We start from the raw sequence: 19,297 nt of genomic DNA on the forward strand, positions 1-19,297 counted from the left end.
ACCAATGTGTATTCTCTCTTAAGCGTTAAAACTTCACAATGCCCTATGAATAGACATTTGTTTTTACATATTGTCACATATTGGTTCGATTTACGCAAGTTGTTAGGTACGCAGTAAATGCAAACATGAATTAATATCAATGTAAATATATTTTGCAATTATAATCAAGTAATTATTTGTGTTTCAATCGTACAACTATTAACGCGTAACGACTCGAGTTTTAACACATACATGTATGCTAATGTAATTTTAAGAATTTTAGAGACTTTGTTCCAGAAATTAAAAGTTAAAACATTATAAAATATACGTTCTACGTTCCTCAGATTGCCCGGAGCCGCCGAAGTTCGAATACGGGGATGCTACGTGGAGCTCCCTAAGGGCCGGCTCCGAGGTCCAGTTCAGCTGCAAGGTGGGATTCAATCTTGTGGGCAAACCTACGTCATTCTGCCTCGTCACCGGGGAGTGGGAGGTGGATGAAACGCCGCCCAAGTGTGCACGTACGTGAACACTTCCGTTTGTTTGAGTAGTCACACAGTGATTTCTCCGAATATCATGTGTTTCTGATAATTTTACTATGAAAATTTGTGCGAAAGTGGGAACGAGCTTTTTGTAAGTAGCAAGCGAAAAGAAAAAGTTTTTTTTTGTAAATATTTATTTTACGGCTCATTTTCGCTTACTAGCTACTATGGTTGAAGTTCTTTAAATTTAGCTCGTGTTTAAAATGTTAACCCGTTTGGGAAACATGAAAAATTAAAGAATAATATGATTCTTTGTTAAGAAACAAGTATACATGTATAAAACCATACAAAAACCAAACCAAACAAAACAGCATTCGTTGGGGTTCGTGATACTTGGTTTTTATTCAATTAAAATCGGTTGATTCTCGCACTTTGCACATACCCAATACCTTTTATACTACCTCTGCCTGTCAAATAAAGCAATGCAATCTACCAGTACATTGTTACATACGTTTACCTCCTAATTTACATGTAGGAGTCCAATGCCCATTCCCGCGCACGCCCAGGAACGGGTTTATCAGCGAAGGCACGGACTACACGTTCGACCACCGTGTGCGCTTCTCCTGCAACAAGGGCTACGCGCTGGTCGGGTCGGACACGCAGTACTGCGGGGAGTTTGGCTTCTGGGAGGGGGACACGCCCACGTGCGAAGGTTATAACGTGGAATCTCGTTCTGAGAAAACTGGGCTTAATGCATGTGCGTAAAGTGTCGTCCCAGATTAGCCTGTGCAGTCCGCACAGGCTAATCAGGGACGACACTTTCCGCCTAAACTGGATTTTTGCTAAGAAGAGACATCGAGACATCATTTAAACGAAAAATTCCATAAAAGCGGAAAGTTTCGTCCCTGATTAGCCTGTGTGGACTGCACAGGCTAATCTGGGACGACACATTACGTACATGCATTATGCCCAGTTTTTCAGAACACGACACACGTCCATATGCTCATTGTTGGACTTTCGTCGTGCGCCAACAATATTTAGTGGGTGTATTCAAGTTATGGCGTCAAGAAACTAATGTTTTAGTCTGTCGGCCACGAGTCAGTAAATTGGTGTATGCACGAGCCTCGTTCATGGCAGATGCAGGCTTTAATATTACACTTGGTTATTGTCAGATAAAATACAGTTCGAAAATTGTTAATATATTTTTTGAATGATATATAACATGGAAAATTGTTAATATATTTTTTAAACTATATAAAACATGGCTCAGACGTTTGATGACTTTCCGTCATCATATAATCACACGATCATTTGTGAAAAGTACAAAACGCGTACCAGTATTTATTAAATCAAAACTAACTAACTAAATGGATTTAAAAGCTCTTCGTTCTGTCTTTCAGCCATAAAATGCTCCATCCCAGCGTTGTCGGAGAACACGCGAGTTATCAACCCGTCACCCGACAACAAGTACAACCCCGGAACCGAAGTGCGCTTCGAGTGCTCGGAGGGCAATAACTTCTACACGGAACACACGTTCGTCGACTGTAACGCGCATGGAGCATGGGACCAAAGTATCCCCACGTGCGACCCGCAAAAGTGTGGCTTACCGCCAAAGATTGAGCACGGCACTGTTGCCTTCAGTTCCGGTGTAACGGATTTTCCGGTCGGAACGTTTCTGGTGTATACCTGCGAGTTCGGGTTTGAACTCGCGAAAGATGGACCTAACAAGGACGGTCGGATCTCGTGTCTTCCTGACGGTTCGTGGAGCGTCCCTTTACCTCAGTGCACGGTTATCACATGCCCGAAGCCTCAATCTGTCGCCAACGGAAATTACACGTACGATACGCTAGATTTCCTCGGTCAGGTCAGGTACACGTGTTACCCCGGCTACGAAGCGAGCTTTAAGGAAGTCATTGAGTGCTTTGAGACCGGAAAATGGAGCAGAGATCCTCCGAAATGCGAACCCGTGAGGTGCAGCAAACCGGATTCAATATTACACGGTAGTATGATTCTTCCGGAAAACGGAATATTCACTTACGGCGTGACAATACAATACGAATGCAACTTGGGCTATTTGATTGTTGGGAACACAACAAGAACGTGCGCACAGAACGGTAGATGGAGCGGCAGTGAACCGGTTTGTAAGCCAATCTCATGCGGAAAACCTAAAGGTATTGACTTTGGGCAAATAGTTGGTAGGGATTTTACACTTAACAATGCCATAAGTTATGTTTGTGACGAGGGCTTTGAGCTGATAGGGGCCGCGCAAAGCACGTGCAGAGAGACCGGAAAGTGGCAAAACGATCCACCGGTGTGCAGTAAGGTATCATGTGAAGTACCAGCGGCGGTTGCGAATGGCTTTTATGCAGGCCGCTCTTACTTTTACCAAAACTCAGTTACGTACGAATGTGAGAATGGTTACCGGCTCGTCGGCAATGACACGTTAACGTGTCAATCGAACCGGAAGTGGTCCGTTGCACCGCCCCTATGTGAAGCAATCAAATGCGCGAGTCCTCCGTTTGTTGCCCACGCTAATTATGCAAACCCAAAGAACCTTGAACTGTTTGATATCGGTCACAAAGTGCAATACATTTGTATGAGTGGGTACGCGATTTCGTCAAACAGCTTAAACCCAAGAGGGGAAATCGAATGTCTTAATACCGGTTTTTGGGAAGCGAACTTGCCAGAGTGTTTGATTATTTCTTGTCCACAGCCTGTCGCAGTTAACAATGGAAGGCCGCTGTATGAGGCGGTAACGTTTGGCAGTGACGTAACGTACATTTGCGATGACGGTTATGCTATAAATGAAGGTTTAGACGTGTTAACTTGTGAAGCCAGCGGAGTGTGGTCTGGACCGTTTCCAATTTGCGTTGCCCAAGTTTGTATCGCACCCGTATATGTTCTGAACGGTGAACTGCGTTTTAAAGATCTCAACGTCGGCTCCGTTATACGCTACGTGTGTAACGACGGCCACCAGTTGTTTGGCGAGGAAGTGCGACGCTGCCTCGCAAACCTGTCGTGGTCGGGATCCGAGCCCAGTTGTATACCGGTTGAATGCGGCGTCCCACAGTCCGTACAGCACGGAAACACGACTTTTAATGAGACCTCTTTCCAGTCGTCTGTTTCCTACGTTTGCGATCAAGGTTACTATCTAGTTGGAGACAGCATACGGGTCTGTCAAAGAAACAAAACCTGGAGTGGAAACGTACCGACATGCGAACTAGTGCAGTGCGACCAGCCTTCGCGGATCATTTCTAACGGACGAATGAATGGAGATAATTACACGTATGGGTCAGTTGTGACGTATGAGTGCGACCCAGGATACTTTATTGACGGGTTGTCGAACAGCAGAACGTGCTTGGAGACGGGCGAGTGGGATCGTCCAATTGTCGTCTGCAACGCCGTTGAATGTCCAAGACTTAACGTTCGAAACGGACAGACGTCTGGTAAAAGTCTTTATTATTATTTTGTTCTTATATACATACATACATTTTAAAACATTAGCTGTCGGTGCACATGTATTACCTAATTGCATAACTGAGAATGTCACGCGAATAAATTAACATGTAGATGTATACTCAAATAGTAAATACACACAAAATAGCACAAACATAACAGCATTGCTTTCTACATTAGTATAAAATATAATTTCACTTGACATTTATAATATTATAACTGTTCACCAGGTTTTGAAACCGCCTATGGCACAACCCTAACCGTGTCTTGCAAGCGGGGGTACAAGCTGGTAGGCGCTTCGACGACGACTTGCCTTAAGAGCGGGATATGGAGTGGCAACGAAACGCGGTGTGTCAAATATAATTGTTCGCACCTGGAACCACCGACAAACGGCGAAATAATCGTGGACTTCAACTCCATAGCTTCGTTCATGTGTTTGCCAGGATACAACTTAAATGGCGAGAAGGAACTGCGCTGCCTTGACAACGATACTTGGTCAGAATCCGCCCCTACCTGCGACGCAATTGAGTGCCCGGATGTTACACAGAGCGGCCTTTCGAACGGGAGGATGACATTCGAGTCGCTTGTCTATGAATCAACGATCATCTTCGAATGCGACGCTGGCTTCTTATTGAGAGGCGGAAGAAGCATCGAGTGCCAGGCGGACGGCACATGGACCGGAGACACCCCGGTGTGCGAGAGACTCGTGTGTTACCCGCCCTATGTAACTGAGAATAGCCGATTCGTTGGAGACAACATGTCGTACGGGGCAGCGATTGAGTTTGTTTGCGACAGGGGGTACAAATTACGGGGACAAAGTACCCGCACTTGTCAAGCGAACGGTATTTGGTCAGGAATCGCACCCACGTGTGAACTCATCTTTTGCCCAAGACCTGAATCGGGAAATGTAGTTATCATCGGTAACGACTATTCGTTTGGAAGTGTACTTGAGTACAGATGCAACGAAGAGTATGGGTTGGTCGGTCCTGCTTTCAGGAATTGTACTGAATCAGGGCAGTGGTCTGGAACAGAACCAACGTGTGTTCGAGATGAATGTCCAAGAACGAAGGATTTGACTAACGGACGATTCCAGTCGTCGGGAAACGGACCTGGTTCTCGTGTGACCTTCCAGTGTAACGAAGGTTATACGCTGGTCGGGTTGGGACTCAAACTGTGCCTCAAGCAGACACTGCTGTGGTCAAACGCTGATCCAACATGTGAAAGGGTTTCATGTCCCGATCCGCCTGCCATCCCAAATGGAAAAGTTTCTGCCAAGAAATACTTTTACCTTGACACAGTCGAGTATCAATGCAACGACGGCTTCCAGAAGTTTGGTCTTAATGTGCCCGTCTGCACCTCGAGTGGGTCATGGGGTAGGTCTGACATAGAGTGCTTGAAGATCTCCTGCGGAAAATTAGTCGTACCTGAAAACGTTGTAGCCACACTTCCCAGAAACGAGAGCGAAGGTCGCTTTAACGAAACGGCTAAATTGACCTGTGTAGAAGGATACGTTGGTCGTGGAGTGAATCAACAAAAGTGTCTTTCCAATGGAACCTGGACACGGTCTGATTTCCGGTGCGAGGTGGTAGAGTGCCCTGTTTATGACTCACTCAAAAACGGCCGAGTGAAAGCAAGCGGAAACAAGTACGGAAACGTTGTAGAACTGCAGTGCGATGAAGGCTACTATCTAACCGGAAAGTCGTCGTTGAAATGCGGGGCAAATGGAAACTGGGACGACGATTTCCAGACGTTTTGCGCCGAGAACCAGTGCGTGGAACCCTCGGGAATCAGCAACGGGTTTGTGTCGGCTTCCTCCAGGTCGGTGGGCGCCACTGCCACGTATACGTGTAGCGAGGGATTTAGGCTCCATGGCTCTAATCAACGTGTGTGTAGTAGGAACGGCACGTGGAACGGATCGGATCCGTATTGTCGTATGGTAATCTGTGAGGTACCCCCGCCCGTGGAGCATGCTAAGGCGTTTGATGCACTGACTCAGTATTTGTACCAGTTTGAAGCGAGATACGTATGCAAAACCGGGTACTTCATTTCTGACGGTGACGCGTTGTTGCGGTGCTCGGAATCTGGGCAATGGATAGGGAAGGTTCCGAAGTGTTCGCTGGTCAAGTGTAAAGAACCAGTTGCGCCGGCAAAGAGTAAGGTTTTGGTTGCTTCCTTAACGTATGGAAGTGAGGCACAGTACCTATGCTTTCCTGGTTATAGACTGAAGGGTTCGACAACCGTGCGATGTGACGAAACCGGAAACTGGAAGGGAGTTGTCCCCGAGTGTGTACCGATCGACTGCGGTAACCCACCTGTGGTTGCAAACTCCATAGTCGTAGATTCTGGGGATCACACATATAACAATCAAATATTGTACAACTGCCAGGTGGGTTTTCAGCTAGTTGGGGAGAGTAGCCACAAGTGTCTTGCAACAGGCGTTTGGTCGGGAACTCCGCCTGTATGTGAGCCAATCTCATGCGGGGTTCCACCGAAGATTACACACGCCATATACCAAGGTTCGTCTCATCGGTATTTGGACAAAGTGACGTATATGTGCCTCGATGCATATGAATTAAAAGGCAATAACGTGCTCCAGTGCGCATACGACGGCGCCTGGCAGGGGAAAAGACCGGAATGCGTCGAAATCACATGTGGCCCGCCGCCTGTGTTCGACCACGCGTTTACGTCAATGTCGGTCGGTGCTGCTATTGGTAGCGAGGCAACATTTGTGTGCAACGAGGGGTATTATCTCGTCGGAAGTGCCCGCGCCATATGCTTGGCCAACAAGACGTGGCGCTACGAAAACGACGTCCCAACATGCAGACCAATAGACTGTAGGCCGCCTCCAAAAGTGCCCCATGCTAGTAGTACCTTTACGTCAACGTTGTACGAAGCGCTTGTGGCTTATGATTGTGATCTAGGATACCGCATGGCGTCAGGGGGTCAGCTTCGATGCAGTTCAGCCGGCACGTGGGTGGGTCCGTCTACAAAGTGCGAACCTGTCACGTGCGGCAAGCCACCGAATGGGGAACACATGACAGTGATTGGAAACAGGTTCATTTCTTTATATGATTTATTAGTTTTTCGTGAGTAAAAGTAAGGAGATATTTCTAGTTTTCACAATAAAAATATCGGCTATATGTTCGTTCTTGTACAGGATAAAATATGTTTTCTGTTTTTCTACATCAACAAATGTGTCTTAAACATCTTTGAAAACACTAGCCGCCACAGCCAAACATATTACATGTGAAATAAAATCTACACGTTAACCTCTTACAAAAGTCTTTAACCAGCGTAATCGATACCAATACAGCACGTTTTACTTGCTCAATTGAACATAACATTTGTTACAATGTTGTTATGATTTTCTGTCGAAGCTCTACTTACGGCAGCGCGGTGTCCTACCAGTGTGCCAGCGGTTATGAACTAACGCACGAGAAGAAATCCGTCTGCCTGGAAACGGGGTCGTGGTCAGTCTCCTCGCCGGCGTGTCAACGTACGGGTTCCTTGTTTTTGTTATTTTGCGTGTCGTGAAACAAAATCGGGCCTTATGCACGTGCGTTAAGTGTCGGTCTTTACATACTGACCCGGATGACACTTTCCTATACAATAGTTTTTTCTCAATGTACGCGTTTTTCATTTGCATATAGTTCCATTCTTATTTCATTATGGCGTCTAAGTAATTATTAAGTTTTTTTGTATAAACTGATATAAAATATTTACTTAATGTTCTCGCCATTAATTAAAAAAAGCTGTTGTTTTCAGCGATTTTATTTATTATGCGTTTGCCAAACTGGAAAAAATCAACAATGTATTAATCCTACTACTTTGTGGTATATACATTTGATATATTTTGGAAGAATGTATGGAAACATCGGCGCGATCATGAGTTTGCATTTGGTTAACTATAACTGGACATTCGTCCATAAAATGACGTCATGCATGATTTTACATTGTTTTTTTTCTATAAGTAGGCATGCTGGGAATGTTCTACTTGACTTCACATATATGCCAAGAGTAATAACTGCCACTAATGATGCTGTTGGAAAATTATTACGTTTAAAATAAAAATAAAAAATTGCATAAAATACCACTTAATATAAGTTGTTGTTCAACTGCAGGCGTGCGATGTCAACAGCTGCGCATCCCCGAGAACGGCATTACTGTTAACGGTCACTTCAACACGCACAACCGGTATGGCGACCGTATCGTCCTGGGCTGCGCAGACGGGTACCAAATGATTGGGGAGGCGAGTTTGCAATGCATGGAGAACGGGAGCTGGAGCAACGGGCTGCCCACGTGCAAACCCATATACCGTAATTGCATGCATCCATTTGATAATTAAAGGGATCTTTTCACGCTTTGGTAAATTGACAAAATTGAAAAAAGTTGTTTCAGATTCGCAAATTTTCGTATTAGTTATGATATTTGTGAGGAAACAGTAATACTGAACATTTACCATGGTCTAATATAGCCATTATATGCATCTTTTGACGATTTTAAAACCTAAAAATTATAAAGCGTTGCAACGCGAAACGATTGAATAATTTGGAGAGTTCTGTTTTTGTCGTTTAAATTTTGTGAAACTACGAAGATTGCTTATATAACGTAAAAAATACGTCAAGTATGTGTACTCGGCGGAATAGCTCAGTAGGCTAATGCGTTTTTACTTCAGGACTCTGGCAGGACTCCAGGGGTCACTGGTTCGAAACCTGCTCCGGGCAATGTTCTTTTCCTTTTTTCAATTTTATTCTTGATTTTTTCCTGGAGCTTTTACGATCCAATGTTTACAATTATCAATATAAAGCATTTAATGAATGAGTTAAAAAAATGCCAAAATCTGTGAAAAGGCCCCTTTAAATGGGACATTTCTTTAGTTGGGTACTGGAATTCTATTTGAAGTCATTTAACCAAACAAGATGTGTAATGAACTATTAAATGCGCCGACAAAACATTTAGGCACATAGAAAAAATATTTATAAACTTAAAAAACATTTGGTGTGAATGTAGCAACTAGTATATGTGTAAAGCAATCGTTTGTTTTCATTGTTTCAGTGATTTATTTGGATGCACATTTGCTCTTCGCACAGGCAGAAACATCTAATTTGCTTTTAAAAACCTCCACCATGTAATAACTTATCAATACCCTCACGTTTCCAAATGGTTTATGGTTTATGTTTCGGTTCATTCAAGGATGAATTTATATTCGCTGACTTGAACTACATTTCATGATTTTAAACAAACGGGTTATATGTTGAAAACCCATAATAACACAACATTTATAATGAAACATCAAAGGTTCATAGTTCTGTCCAAACTGGTCGCAGCAAAATTCCTTCCTCTATGATCACGCGTTACTTAAGATCATTCTGCTGTGGAAGTTTGAGCGTAATTTTGGAGGAAATGAAAACAGACGCGTCGAAACTTCGGACATACGGACATGTGCACAGCTTAATGCCTCCCATTATTTTGATAGAAATTATGTCCTTAATATGAGCCTTGTTCTGAGAAAACTGGGCATAATGCATGTGCGTAAAGTGTCATCCCAGATTAGCATGTGCAGTTCGCACAGGCTAATCAGGGACGACACTTTTCACCTAAATTGGACTTTTGCTAAGAAGATACTTTATTTAAACGAAAAATGTCATAACAGCGGAAAGTGTCGTCCCTGATACATACGTACAAATTACGCGGGTATGTATTCCCGGGAAGAGAATAACTGAAATCGTTTAAATATTTAAGACGGTACAGGTACACGATGTACAAGATGTAAATAGGTGTTGGCAATACATGTTGCTTTGCTCTTTGGACATTGATGTAAAAATGTTTCTATTAATTCCACTTAAAAGCTACGCATGTTTTCTTTCTCTCTGTTTTTTTTTTAAAGAATCTGCTCTAGCGGCTTGTCCCTCGGAAGTTCTGCTAGAAAACGCAAGCCCTATGTCGAAAGGGGTCAACATCGGAAGTCGAGCTACAGTGACATGCGCAGAAGGATTCATGTCTACGGGCAATATGACAACGACCTGTGAGGCAAACCTAAAGTGGTCTCTACCGGAAGGTCGTTGTTCAAGTAAGTAAATTGCGCGAAGTTTGGTAATATTGCACCAAATGTTTCGATGTCCTTAGTGTAAGTTTGCTGTTATGGTTTACTAAAAATAAATTGTTTCTTTTTCCTTTTTTTCTCTATTTATTTATCGAGAGTGAACAGATGGTATCACAGTTGTCGATTGATATGTATTTCAGATACTGTTTTGCCTTTTTTGAGCAAAATGGTTTGGTCAAAAAGGAGTCCAAACAACCCAGGTTATTCACAAACATTATTATCATTTTATGCTATTTTCAAAAAACCAGGTCTCCAAAATGATTCAAAGAAGTATAATAATAAAAAACAACAACAACAAAATAATTTTAAATTCCAAAATTGTGCCTTTAAAATATTGAACGATCATTTGTTTTCATATATTCATGTACTTTTATTGGCTAATGAAGGTACGTTCTGCGGGAAGCCACTTTTGCGAGATTTTGTCAACGTAGTAAGCATCAGCGGGTCTTCGTATTTCTACGGCGATGTCATAACGTACCGTTGCCGTGCCGGGGTGCAGCCAGCGCGCTTCCCGCCGGCGATCATGTGTCTGTCGGACGGAACGTGGGACGGGGAGATTGCATGTGGGGGTAAATAATGATAATTGTAATATTGGTTATATCATAGCGCTAAAGAAGTTTAGTTCATGTGCACATGCTGCTGAAACTATGTATGATATGTTAAGGTGGGTCAAATCTTGTTCTTGTTCATCTCACCAATTTAAAGGGATTGTCAACCACGAATGATGAAAAAAGAAAAGTTTTAAAATACCGTTTTTTTTTACAAATATTAGCTTATATTGATTTAAATTTCACGACTGGTATATTACATTACTTGAAAAAAGTTCATATTTTCAGTATATTCGGTAATACAATTTCGCGATGTGAAATCGAAAGTACATCGCGAAAATATGCGACATAACGATATACACACTATAAATAACGCAAGTAGATTGATCATGTTATATATTATATATAAACAATTCACTACGCATGCACACTATGCATTCCTGGGTTTACTACGTTGCGATGATGATCAATCTACTGGCGTTATTCATAGGTAACTGATAGTTACCTGGTAGACATACCCAGTAAAATTTATTACCGAATATACTGAAAATATAAAAACTAAACAACTTTTTTCAAGTAATGTAATATACCAGTCGTGATATTTTAATCAATACAAACTAATAATTGTAAAAAATACGGTATTTTACAACTTTTCTTTTATTCGTCTTCGTGGTTGACAGTTCCTTTAAGTTCTCTGATTAATAGTTTAAGATTAAATGGCAAACATTCCATAAACAGGAGCATAGTTGAAGCAAATAACATTATATATGGATTTTGATATTTGCTATAAATTACTGCATCTCTATAGGTTCTATGAATGATTTACGATTATTAAATGAAATATAACGGTCACACAGGGGCCAGTCAAAAAAAAAAATCAGTATTACATATACTGTGTTTTTTTTTTGTTTTGACTCATTTCATAATTTATTGGCGAATCGGCATATTTGCCTTTGGCCATTTACAATCTATTTGAGTTTAATTATGACTGGCCCCTGTGAACGGTAACAAAGTGGAGCGTGTTTTTTTTGTTTTTTTTGTTTTTATGTGCACCGACATAATACAGATATGATTACTTTCCAGCATGGATTGACATTCACGATATTTTCTTGTTTGATAATTGACGCCCCAATTGTTTGCCCATTTCAGTCACCTGCAAGCGTCCCTGTCAGAACGGTGGAATCTGTCTGGGTCTGAACCGCTGTAAGTGCCCGACCGGCTACGGTGGACCTGTCTGTGAACAAGGTACGTCAGACGTCACGTTTTGTTACGCTCGCCGCTCTTATATTGGAAACGTCATTTAACATTTTGGGACGTCCTCTTTCATAATTCTGTGTCAGAAACACGTGGGTCAAGAAGTTTTATATCTTACATATCAGCCGCTGATATCGCCTTCAAATATATTAATTTATGTTTCCTGTTCAGGTTTCGCTGCGTGAAAAGTTTAAAAGTAAAAATTGTTTTAGTAAAATGCATGAAATATGTCTATTTATTCAGCAAATTAATGTAGGGCTTGTGCAATTATTGATCTAACGTTTTTTACATAGGCTTTTTTTCAAAAAATAAAGACCTCAATAAAACACTCTAACTATTTTCGCGCTTAAACTTATCCTTAATAAAACTAGTTGTTTATTCGGCACATTGCTGCATGCACGTATACCTATTGCTTGACCTCCCATACAGCTCTCTGCATCCTGCCCTGTCTGAACGGAGGAACGTGTGTCGCCCCGTACAAGTGTGCGTGTCCCGACGGCTGGGAAGGAGTCAGATGTCAGACAGGTAACGTACAGGCATGTTTGAGGGTAATGTTAACCCATTTATGCCTAGTGGACTCTCATATCCTTCTAAATTGGATCAATTTATTTCCAAAATTAGGGATTTCTAGTATATTTATCTCTATATTTAGTATATTTCTTACAGAAATTCTTTTAAGCAAACAGCGCAGACCCTGATGAGACGCCGCATTATGCGGCGTTTCATCTGGGTCTACGCTGTTTGCAAAGGCCTTTTATTCTAGGCGCTAGGCATTAATGGGTTAAAGTGATTACCAATATCCACAGATATTCTGAATTCTGCTTTCCCTGTCAAATTTTACTCTTGAGGAGACCGCAATGATGTTACGTACATGTAATAGTATTCATGTTGATTTTTCATATTGTCGTCCATAGTATTTGATACGTTTTCACAAACTAAATTTCGATGATAAGTACAGTCCTTATATTACAATAATCCACTGGCTCGATATTTTTGGACAAGTAAATGGGGTAAATTTCTTAATATCATCTTAAACAAAATTTTCAGTGGGAGTCACAATATAATATCGTTCTTTTTTATCGGAGCCTGACATGTCTAGTCTGACCAGATTTATCTAGACGGAGCAAGTGGTATGCTAATTTCATTCTTACTTGCATGAGATCGCTGCATAAAGTTTCGCATTGCTCGTTTTTTTTGTTTGTTTTGCAGCTATTTGTCGCAAGCCATGTGCCTATGGAGGGCGCTGTGTGGCGCCCAACAAGTGTCTGTGCAACCATGGTTACAGTGGGGCCTTCTGTGAGAGCAAGAGGAGGGCTTAGTGACGATGCTATCTGCGTGCAGAGCTGTGCGAAAATATGCATACGCGGATATTGAACCCGTGCAGATGCAGTCGAGCAATGAACAATTGAACATATTTACACAACTTAAAATATTGCATGTTCAGTCTTTAAAATGACTATAAATTGTACTTGTATGATTTTTGGAAATAAACAAATGTGTGTACCATGTTTACCTTCGCAGATCCAATTGTGTCAGTGCTCACACTTGCCTTCAGAAAATAATAGCCATAATTTTTTTTCTTAAAAAAATAATAGCCAAAACAGACGCGGACTTTTCAGCAAATCGGTACTGAAGGCAAACAGAAAAAACTATCTAATTTTATCTATGTTTTATTAAATGTATATCTTTTGAATTTAAGTTATAATATATACATATATATATATATATATATATATATATATATATATATATATATATATATATATATATATATATATATATATATATATATAAACAAGCATAATATCAGTGTCATTTCTTATAAAATATTATCATGGCTTTACAATAAAGAATACAATCAAGGTTGTTGGTGTCACTTAACAAACCAGATATCAGCTACAGTAACATACACATGAGAATAAAGGGCAGAGCTCCCACGAGCCCTTAATTACTAATTATACTTTTTTATTACAGTTTTTCCAATTGCAATTTCTGGTGAATACAATTCGAAATATTCGAAATAATATAAACAACGCCTTCCGTATCACGATATGTGTATTCGTAATTCTAGGTTTTTCTAATATGAACTTCGAAAATAAATCAAAAATCGACGACAAAAATACAGTATCCGAAAACGGCAATCCGAAAAATTGTACGCGTTTTTCACATTAATGATTAAATAAAAGGTGCATATCGTTCAATTGCTTTATGTCTTATTACGACGTTTGCCATCGGCCGCTATATTGTAGGCAGAGGCCAATATCAAATGTAAATGATTTATTCCAACAATAACACTTTCGCAATGCCGATCATGTTTACATCAAATAACGTCACAGCAATCGGGACTCCTCGGACAATTCCGCCATAACGGCGATCGTCTCTCGGGTGTATTTGGTGGAAGGATATGTCTAACGCCTCTAGGCGGAAGATATTACACAGAAAATATAGTTCGGGTTACACACCAATAAATTTGTACTAAATCAACCGATAATATAGATATATAAGGACCAATATCTTAAAGGAGTAATGTAACAGAATATTTATTAATGTTATTGCTTAAAATTAGATTATTGCATATTATTATAGAATATTGCATGCAAAATATTCAAATTTTAATAAAATGTTAAGAAAGCCAATTAGTTGTTTATTGAAGTGAAAAAATCAACATTATTCAAACTTAAAAGAATCAGTATTTCTTAAATTATATTCATTGCAACATTGCTGATGTTCGGCTGCAGGCGACAAACTTTGAGATTTAATCAATATGTCTATGTTCTATACCATAAACAATCGTTCAACACTGTACAGTGGTACAGAGAAAACTCTTCGGTGTAATATAAGAAATAGAAAACTCCACGTTGGTCCCAATGGCATTATAGTGACCAGCCAGGCAGTCACAAACTGTATATGGACCATACGGCCCTAAGTGGGGCTATCATCAGTATTGAGACACCTGAAAGGTTTCATGAAATGGAATGAGTGGGGCTTGATTGAATTTGAAAACGATTCTTTCTGTACATTTGATGATGGCAACCATACATTACTTCTGGCAGATATTGTTTATATTTTATCCTGGGCATTTTAATTCCAGATGTTGTTATAATCCCGGCCAGGCAACTAGCTTTTCAATGCCTTAAACAATCCAGTGCGATTAAAATTAGTGACAGTGTAACTATGTTCAGTTTGGTAATATTAATATATTAAGGCATAACTTTGCCTTGGGAAATGAACTCAATTCAGAATGGCCTCTCAAAATAAGACATACTGTATTGGAAATGTTAAAACTGAGCAGTGGTGTTGATAAAATTTATATTATTTATCTTTTAAGAAATTTTAAGATACATATAACAGGCATGCCCATGGTTTGGGGTCGGCACTCTTTAGATGGGAAACAATAACACTAAATATGGTTGACAGTGCAGGCAACAATTGTAAAAAGATATTTTCCATCCCTGACTGCAAATATGACATGAAGTAATTAAACTGTAATTTGTCTGGAAACAGTGTTAGTCACACTTTTCTAAATATTGATTTATTCATGCATATGTATATATATATGTCATACAAGTACAGATCATACAATACAGTCAATTTACAACATTTAACAATTGGAAAACAATTATCACAGGTTTTGGATCACAATGCATTGATATATCACATTTTGAATATCACAGTCAAAGTTAATCATTTAAATTCTGTTACAAGTAAATAGGTAGTCAGTGTATTTGGCAGAGATCTGAAATAACAAGTAGTTACAAGATGTTGAAATCAAGACATGATATATATACCACAGGATGTCCCATGAAAGGTTTGCAACTTATTTCCAATGGGGCCCTATAGATGGGTGGAAAATGTACACAAATGGTGGCATTAATACGCATTAAAAAATGTTTAATTTAAACTTGAGACTATAGTCTTGAGATCAAATAGTAATTAGCATATATTATTAGAGAGCATTAGTTACACAATGTATACTACTATCTTGTCATCACATTTAAATGTACATACAAATACTTTATTGATGACTTATTTGAACAACAGTAATATATATATATATATATATATATATATATATATATATATATATATATATATATATATATATATATATATTTATTCTTTTATAACAATTTTTACATCAGCAGGTAAACAGTTCCAGTCTTTTATTGTTTATAATTAAAAGTAGTGTTGGTAAAACCATTCACTTGAGGACATTGAGGTAAATAAAAGTTATCTTTACTATGTCTACTGTTATCACTATGTATCTCAGACACTAAACTAAAATTATTATACAAAAAGGTCATATTAGAAGGACATTTCTTGTTAACAATTTTATAAACATGGTTGAGTGTTATTTGCTTAACTCTGTTTTGAACATTTAACCAACCAATACTACTAAAATCTTAAACTTTCAAACATGTTCTAGAGTCATATCCATGAATAAATTTAACAACTTTATTCTGTACAACTTGTAATCTATTTTTAACTGTTTACTCATACCATTGTGCTATGAAGAGCTAGAATAGTCAAAATGGCATGGAACCAATGAGTTACATAACAATTTTCTTAATTCCATTTTTGAACAGTGGTTTTGTCTATACAAGAACAGGGGTGTAGATGCTATTAGGCACAGAAGGCCTGGGCCTACAATTTTCTTTGAAACATGAAAAAATAAAAATTGCTTCAACTTCGAAAAATGCATTAAAATGTTGACCCTGAAGGTGGTGAGGTGTAAGAAATCTGCATTTCATATTGACATGATCCTCAGGCAATGGATTCTGGTCTTGTTCAAAGGACATATCTTCCATTTATCAACTCTACTTCTTTCTAGATAGACATGCAGACAGTATTATTGGAAAAAATTCCCATGGTTTGACTTGTGAATAAGTGAGTGTTACAATTTTAAATGTTTCTCTGTTCCATATTGTTTTAAAATTTAGTTCTCTGGTATAAAGATAATACAGTAAAATTTAGTTCTCTGACATTGAGATAAAAAGTAAAGTAACAAAGAAATACAGGCCAAAGTCTTATATTTTCTTACCTTATTATTTGTCTAGATATGCTTTAAATCTCACAACAGGCGTTATAGGATTTAAACAATTTCCGGGGGAGGACCCCTGCACACACACCCTGTTTTTATGTAACATATTCGGGCCTACAGCTAAAAAAATGCTAGCTACGCCCCTGAAGAATCTTATTCTTGAGTTCACCTTTTTAATAATATTATTAACAATAGATGTAGCAGAAAGATCAGTGTCGAATATTGAACCAAGGTGTTCAACAGATGATTGAGAAACAATAGTGTGATCATTACATTTTACATTAAAATTATGAAGTTTAGATTTCCTTTTGGAACCAAACACTATACATTCAGTTTTTCCAAGGTGTAAAGACAGTTTGTTATCAACTGACCATTTAATACAATTTTCAAGTTCTTTACAAACAACACTACTGATGATACTAGGATATCTGTGAAAATAAAGGATGACACTTTCATCAGCATATAGAATATGTTTACATAAATACAATAATCAAAAATCACTATAAATATCCTATATCAGTGTTAAGCCATTATGAACTGGAAATGGGTGTGACAAGTAACAAGAACCCTACACATTTACATCACAAAACATATGACATCTACAATTACTGGATATAATATATATGTTGAAAGTTAATATAAAGAGGGCAATACAAAAGAATGTACAAAAGTAGTAATAAAGACAAAACAACCAGTTTATAATGTTAAAATTTATGCAGTTGTTGGCAATAAGAGAACCATTTCCATTCTTAACCCTTTCAGTGCGGGAACCGAATTGTGAAGGCCTTTGCAAACAGTTTGGGTCCAGATGAGACGCACAGAACGTGGCGTCTCATCAGGATCCAAACTGTTTGCTATTCTGATAATATTCTTTGAAAAATTTTAGAAATTCAGCAGACAACATTTTAGCAGACGACAAATTTCCCAAAATGCAAAGGGTTAACTTTGAATTTTGCAAGTGAAAATACATGTATGTAAATCAGAACACAAGAATTTGTTTCCGGGTCACTTTGAGCTATATAAGTGCCCAATGTTTACACTTAGTGAATTTGTAAAACCAACTTATATGTGCTAACTGTCTTTCCGAAAACTTAAACATTTCCTTTAACTTTTGCAATATTGAAGATAGCAACTTGATATTTGGCATACATGTGTATCTCATGGAGCTGCACATTTTGAGTACTGAAAGGTCAAGGTCATCCTTAAAGGTCAAATATACAGCTTCAAATCGGGGCAATAGGGGGCATTATGTTTCTGACAAACACATCTCTTGTTTTTACATGAAAAACCACAAACATTGTTGTAATTTGCCACATATTAGGCATTGTGTATACATTTTTAAACTCATTTTTCCACACAAAGAAAAAACTTTTTAAAAAGGCACCAACAAATGTTCCTCCATCCCCTTTGCGCGCTAAACAAAAAATCAGTTTTTAGCTCCACTGGCCAAAATTGTTCAAATTATGCCTCTGGGTCAAATTTGACCCTGCCCCGGGGGTCACAAAATTGAAAATTGCTTATTTTAGGCCTATTTTGTGAAAACCTTCTAAACCTCCTCGTCGATAACCATTGGGCCTAGGGCTATTACATTTGGTATGTAGAGACATCTACATACCTCTACCAAATTTGTTCAAATTATGCCCCTGGGGTCAAATTTGACACTGCCCCGGGGGTCACAAAATTGAACATATGCGTATATAGGGTCTATTTTGTGAAAACTTTACAAATTTTGTCCATAACCATTGGGCCTAGGGCTACCAAATTTAGTATGTAGTGGCATCTTATAGTCCTTTACCAAGTTTGTTCAAATTATGCCCCTTGAGTCAAGTTTGACCCTGCGCCGAGGGTCACAACATTGAACATATGCTTATATAAGGCCTATTTTGTGAAAACTTTAAAAACTTCTTGTCCATAACTGTATGGCATAGGGCTACCAAATTTGGTATGTAGTGACATGTAATAGTTCTCTTCTTAGTTTGTTCAAATAATGCCCCTGGGGTCAAATTTGAAACTGCCCCGGGGGTCACAAAATTGAATGCTTATAAAGTGCTTATTTTGTGAAAACTTCAAATATATTCTTGTCCATAGTCATTGGACATAGGGCTACCAAATTTGGTATGTAATGACATCTTATAGTCCTCTACCAAGTTTGTTCAAATTATGACCCTTGAGTCAAGTTTGAATCTGCGCCAATGGTCACAAAAGTGAACATATGCTTATATAAGGCCTTTTTTGTGAAAACTTTAAAAACTTCTTGTCCATAAACATTGAGCCTAGGGCTACCAAATTTGGTATGTAGTGACATCTTATAGTTCTCTTCCAAGTTTGTTCAAATTTTATCCCTGGGGTCAAATTTGACCCTGCCCCGGGCGGTCGGTCACAAAATTGAACATATGCTTATATAATATAAGGCCTATTTTGTGAAAACTTCAAACAT

At 39.0% G+C, this 19,297-nt stretch overlaps 1 protein-coding gene across 1 annotated transcript in view; it reads left to right on the plus strand.

Annotated features, from left to right (window-relative positions):
* Nucleotides 1-13,329, plus strand: part of LOC127862017 (sushi, von Willebrand factor type A, EGF and pentraxin domain-containing protein 1-like) — a 62,305-nt gene extending 48,976 nt beyond the window's left edge. Inside the window, exons 28-38 of the mRNA XM_052400879.1 lie at nt 324-497; nt 994-1,170; nt 1,859-3,904; nt 4,145-6,968; nt 7,292-7,410; nt 8,036-8,230; nt 9,802-9,984; nt 10,404-10,586; nt 11,715-11,810; nt 12,249-12,344; nt 13,029-13,329. Coding sequence (XP_052256839.1) covers nt 324-497; nt 994-1,170; nt 1,859-3,904; nt 4,145-6,968; nt 7,292-7,410; nt 8,036-8,230; nt 9,802-9,984; nt 10,404-10,586; nt 11,715-11,810; nt 12,249-12,344; nt 13,029-13,138 — 6,203 coding nt within the window. The 3' untranslated portion in view covers nt 13,139-13,329. The remainder of the gene's footprint in view (nt 1-323; nt 498-993; nt 1,171-1,858; nt 3,905-4,144; nt 6,969-7,291; nt 7,411-8,035; nt 8,231-9,801; nt 9,985-10,403; nt 10,587-11,714; nt 11,811-12,248; nt 12,345-13,028) is intronic.
* The last annotated feature ends 5,968 nt before the right edge of the window (nt 13,330-19,297 follow it).

This window comes from Dreissena polymorpha, chromosome 16, assembly GCF_020536995.1.
Source record: "Dreissena polymorpha isolate Duluth1 chromosome 16, UMN_Dpol_1.0, whole genome shotgun sequence".
Classification (NCBI taxonomy): Eukaryota; Metazoa; Mollusca; class Bivalvia; order Myida; family Dreissenidae; genus Dreissena; species Dreissena polymorpha.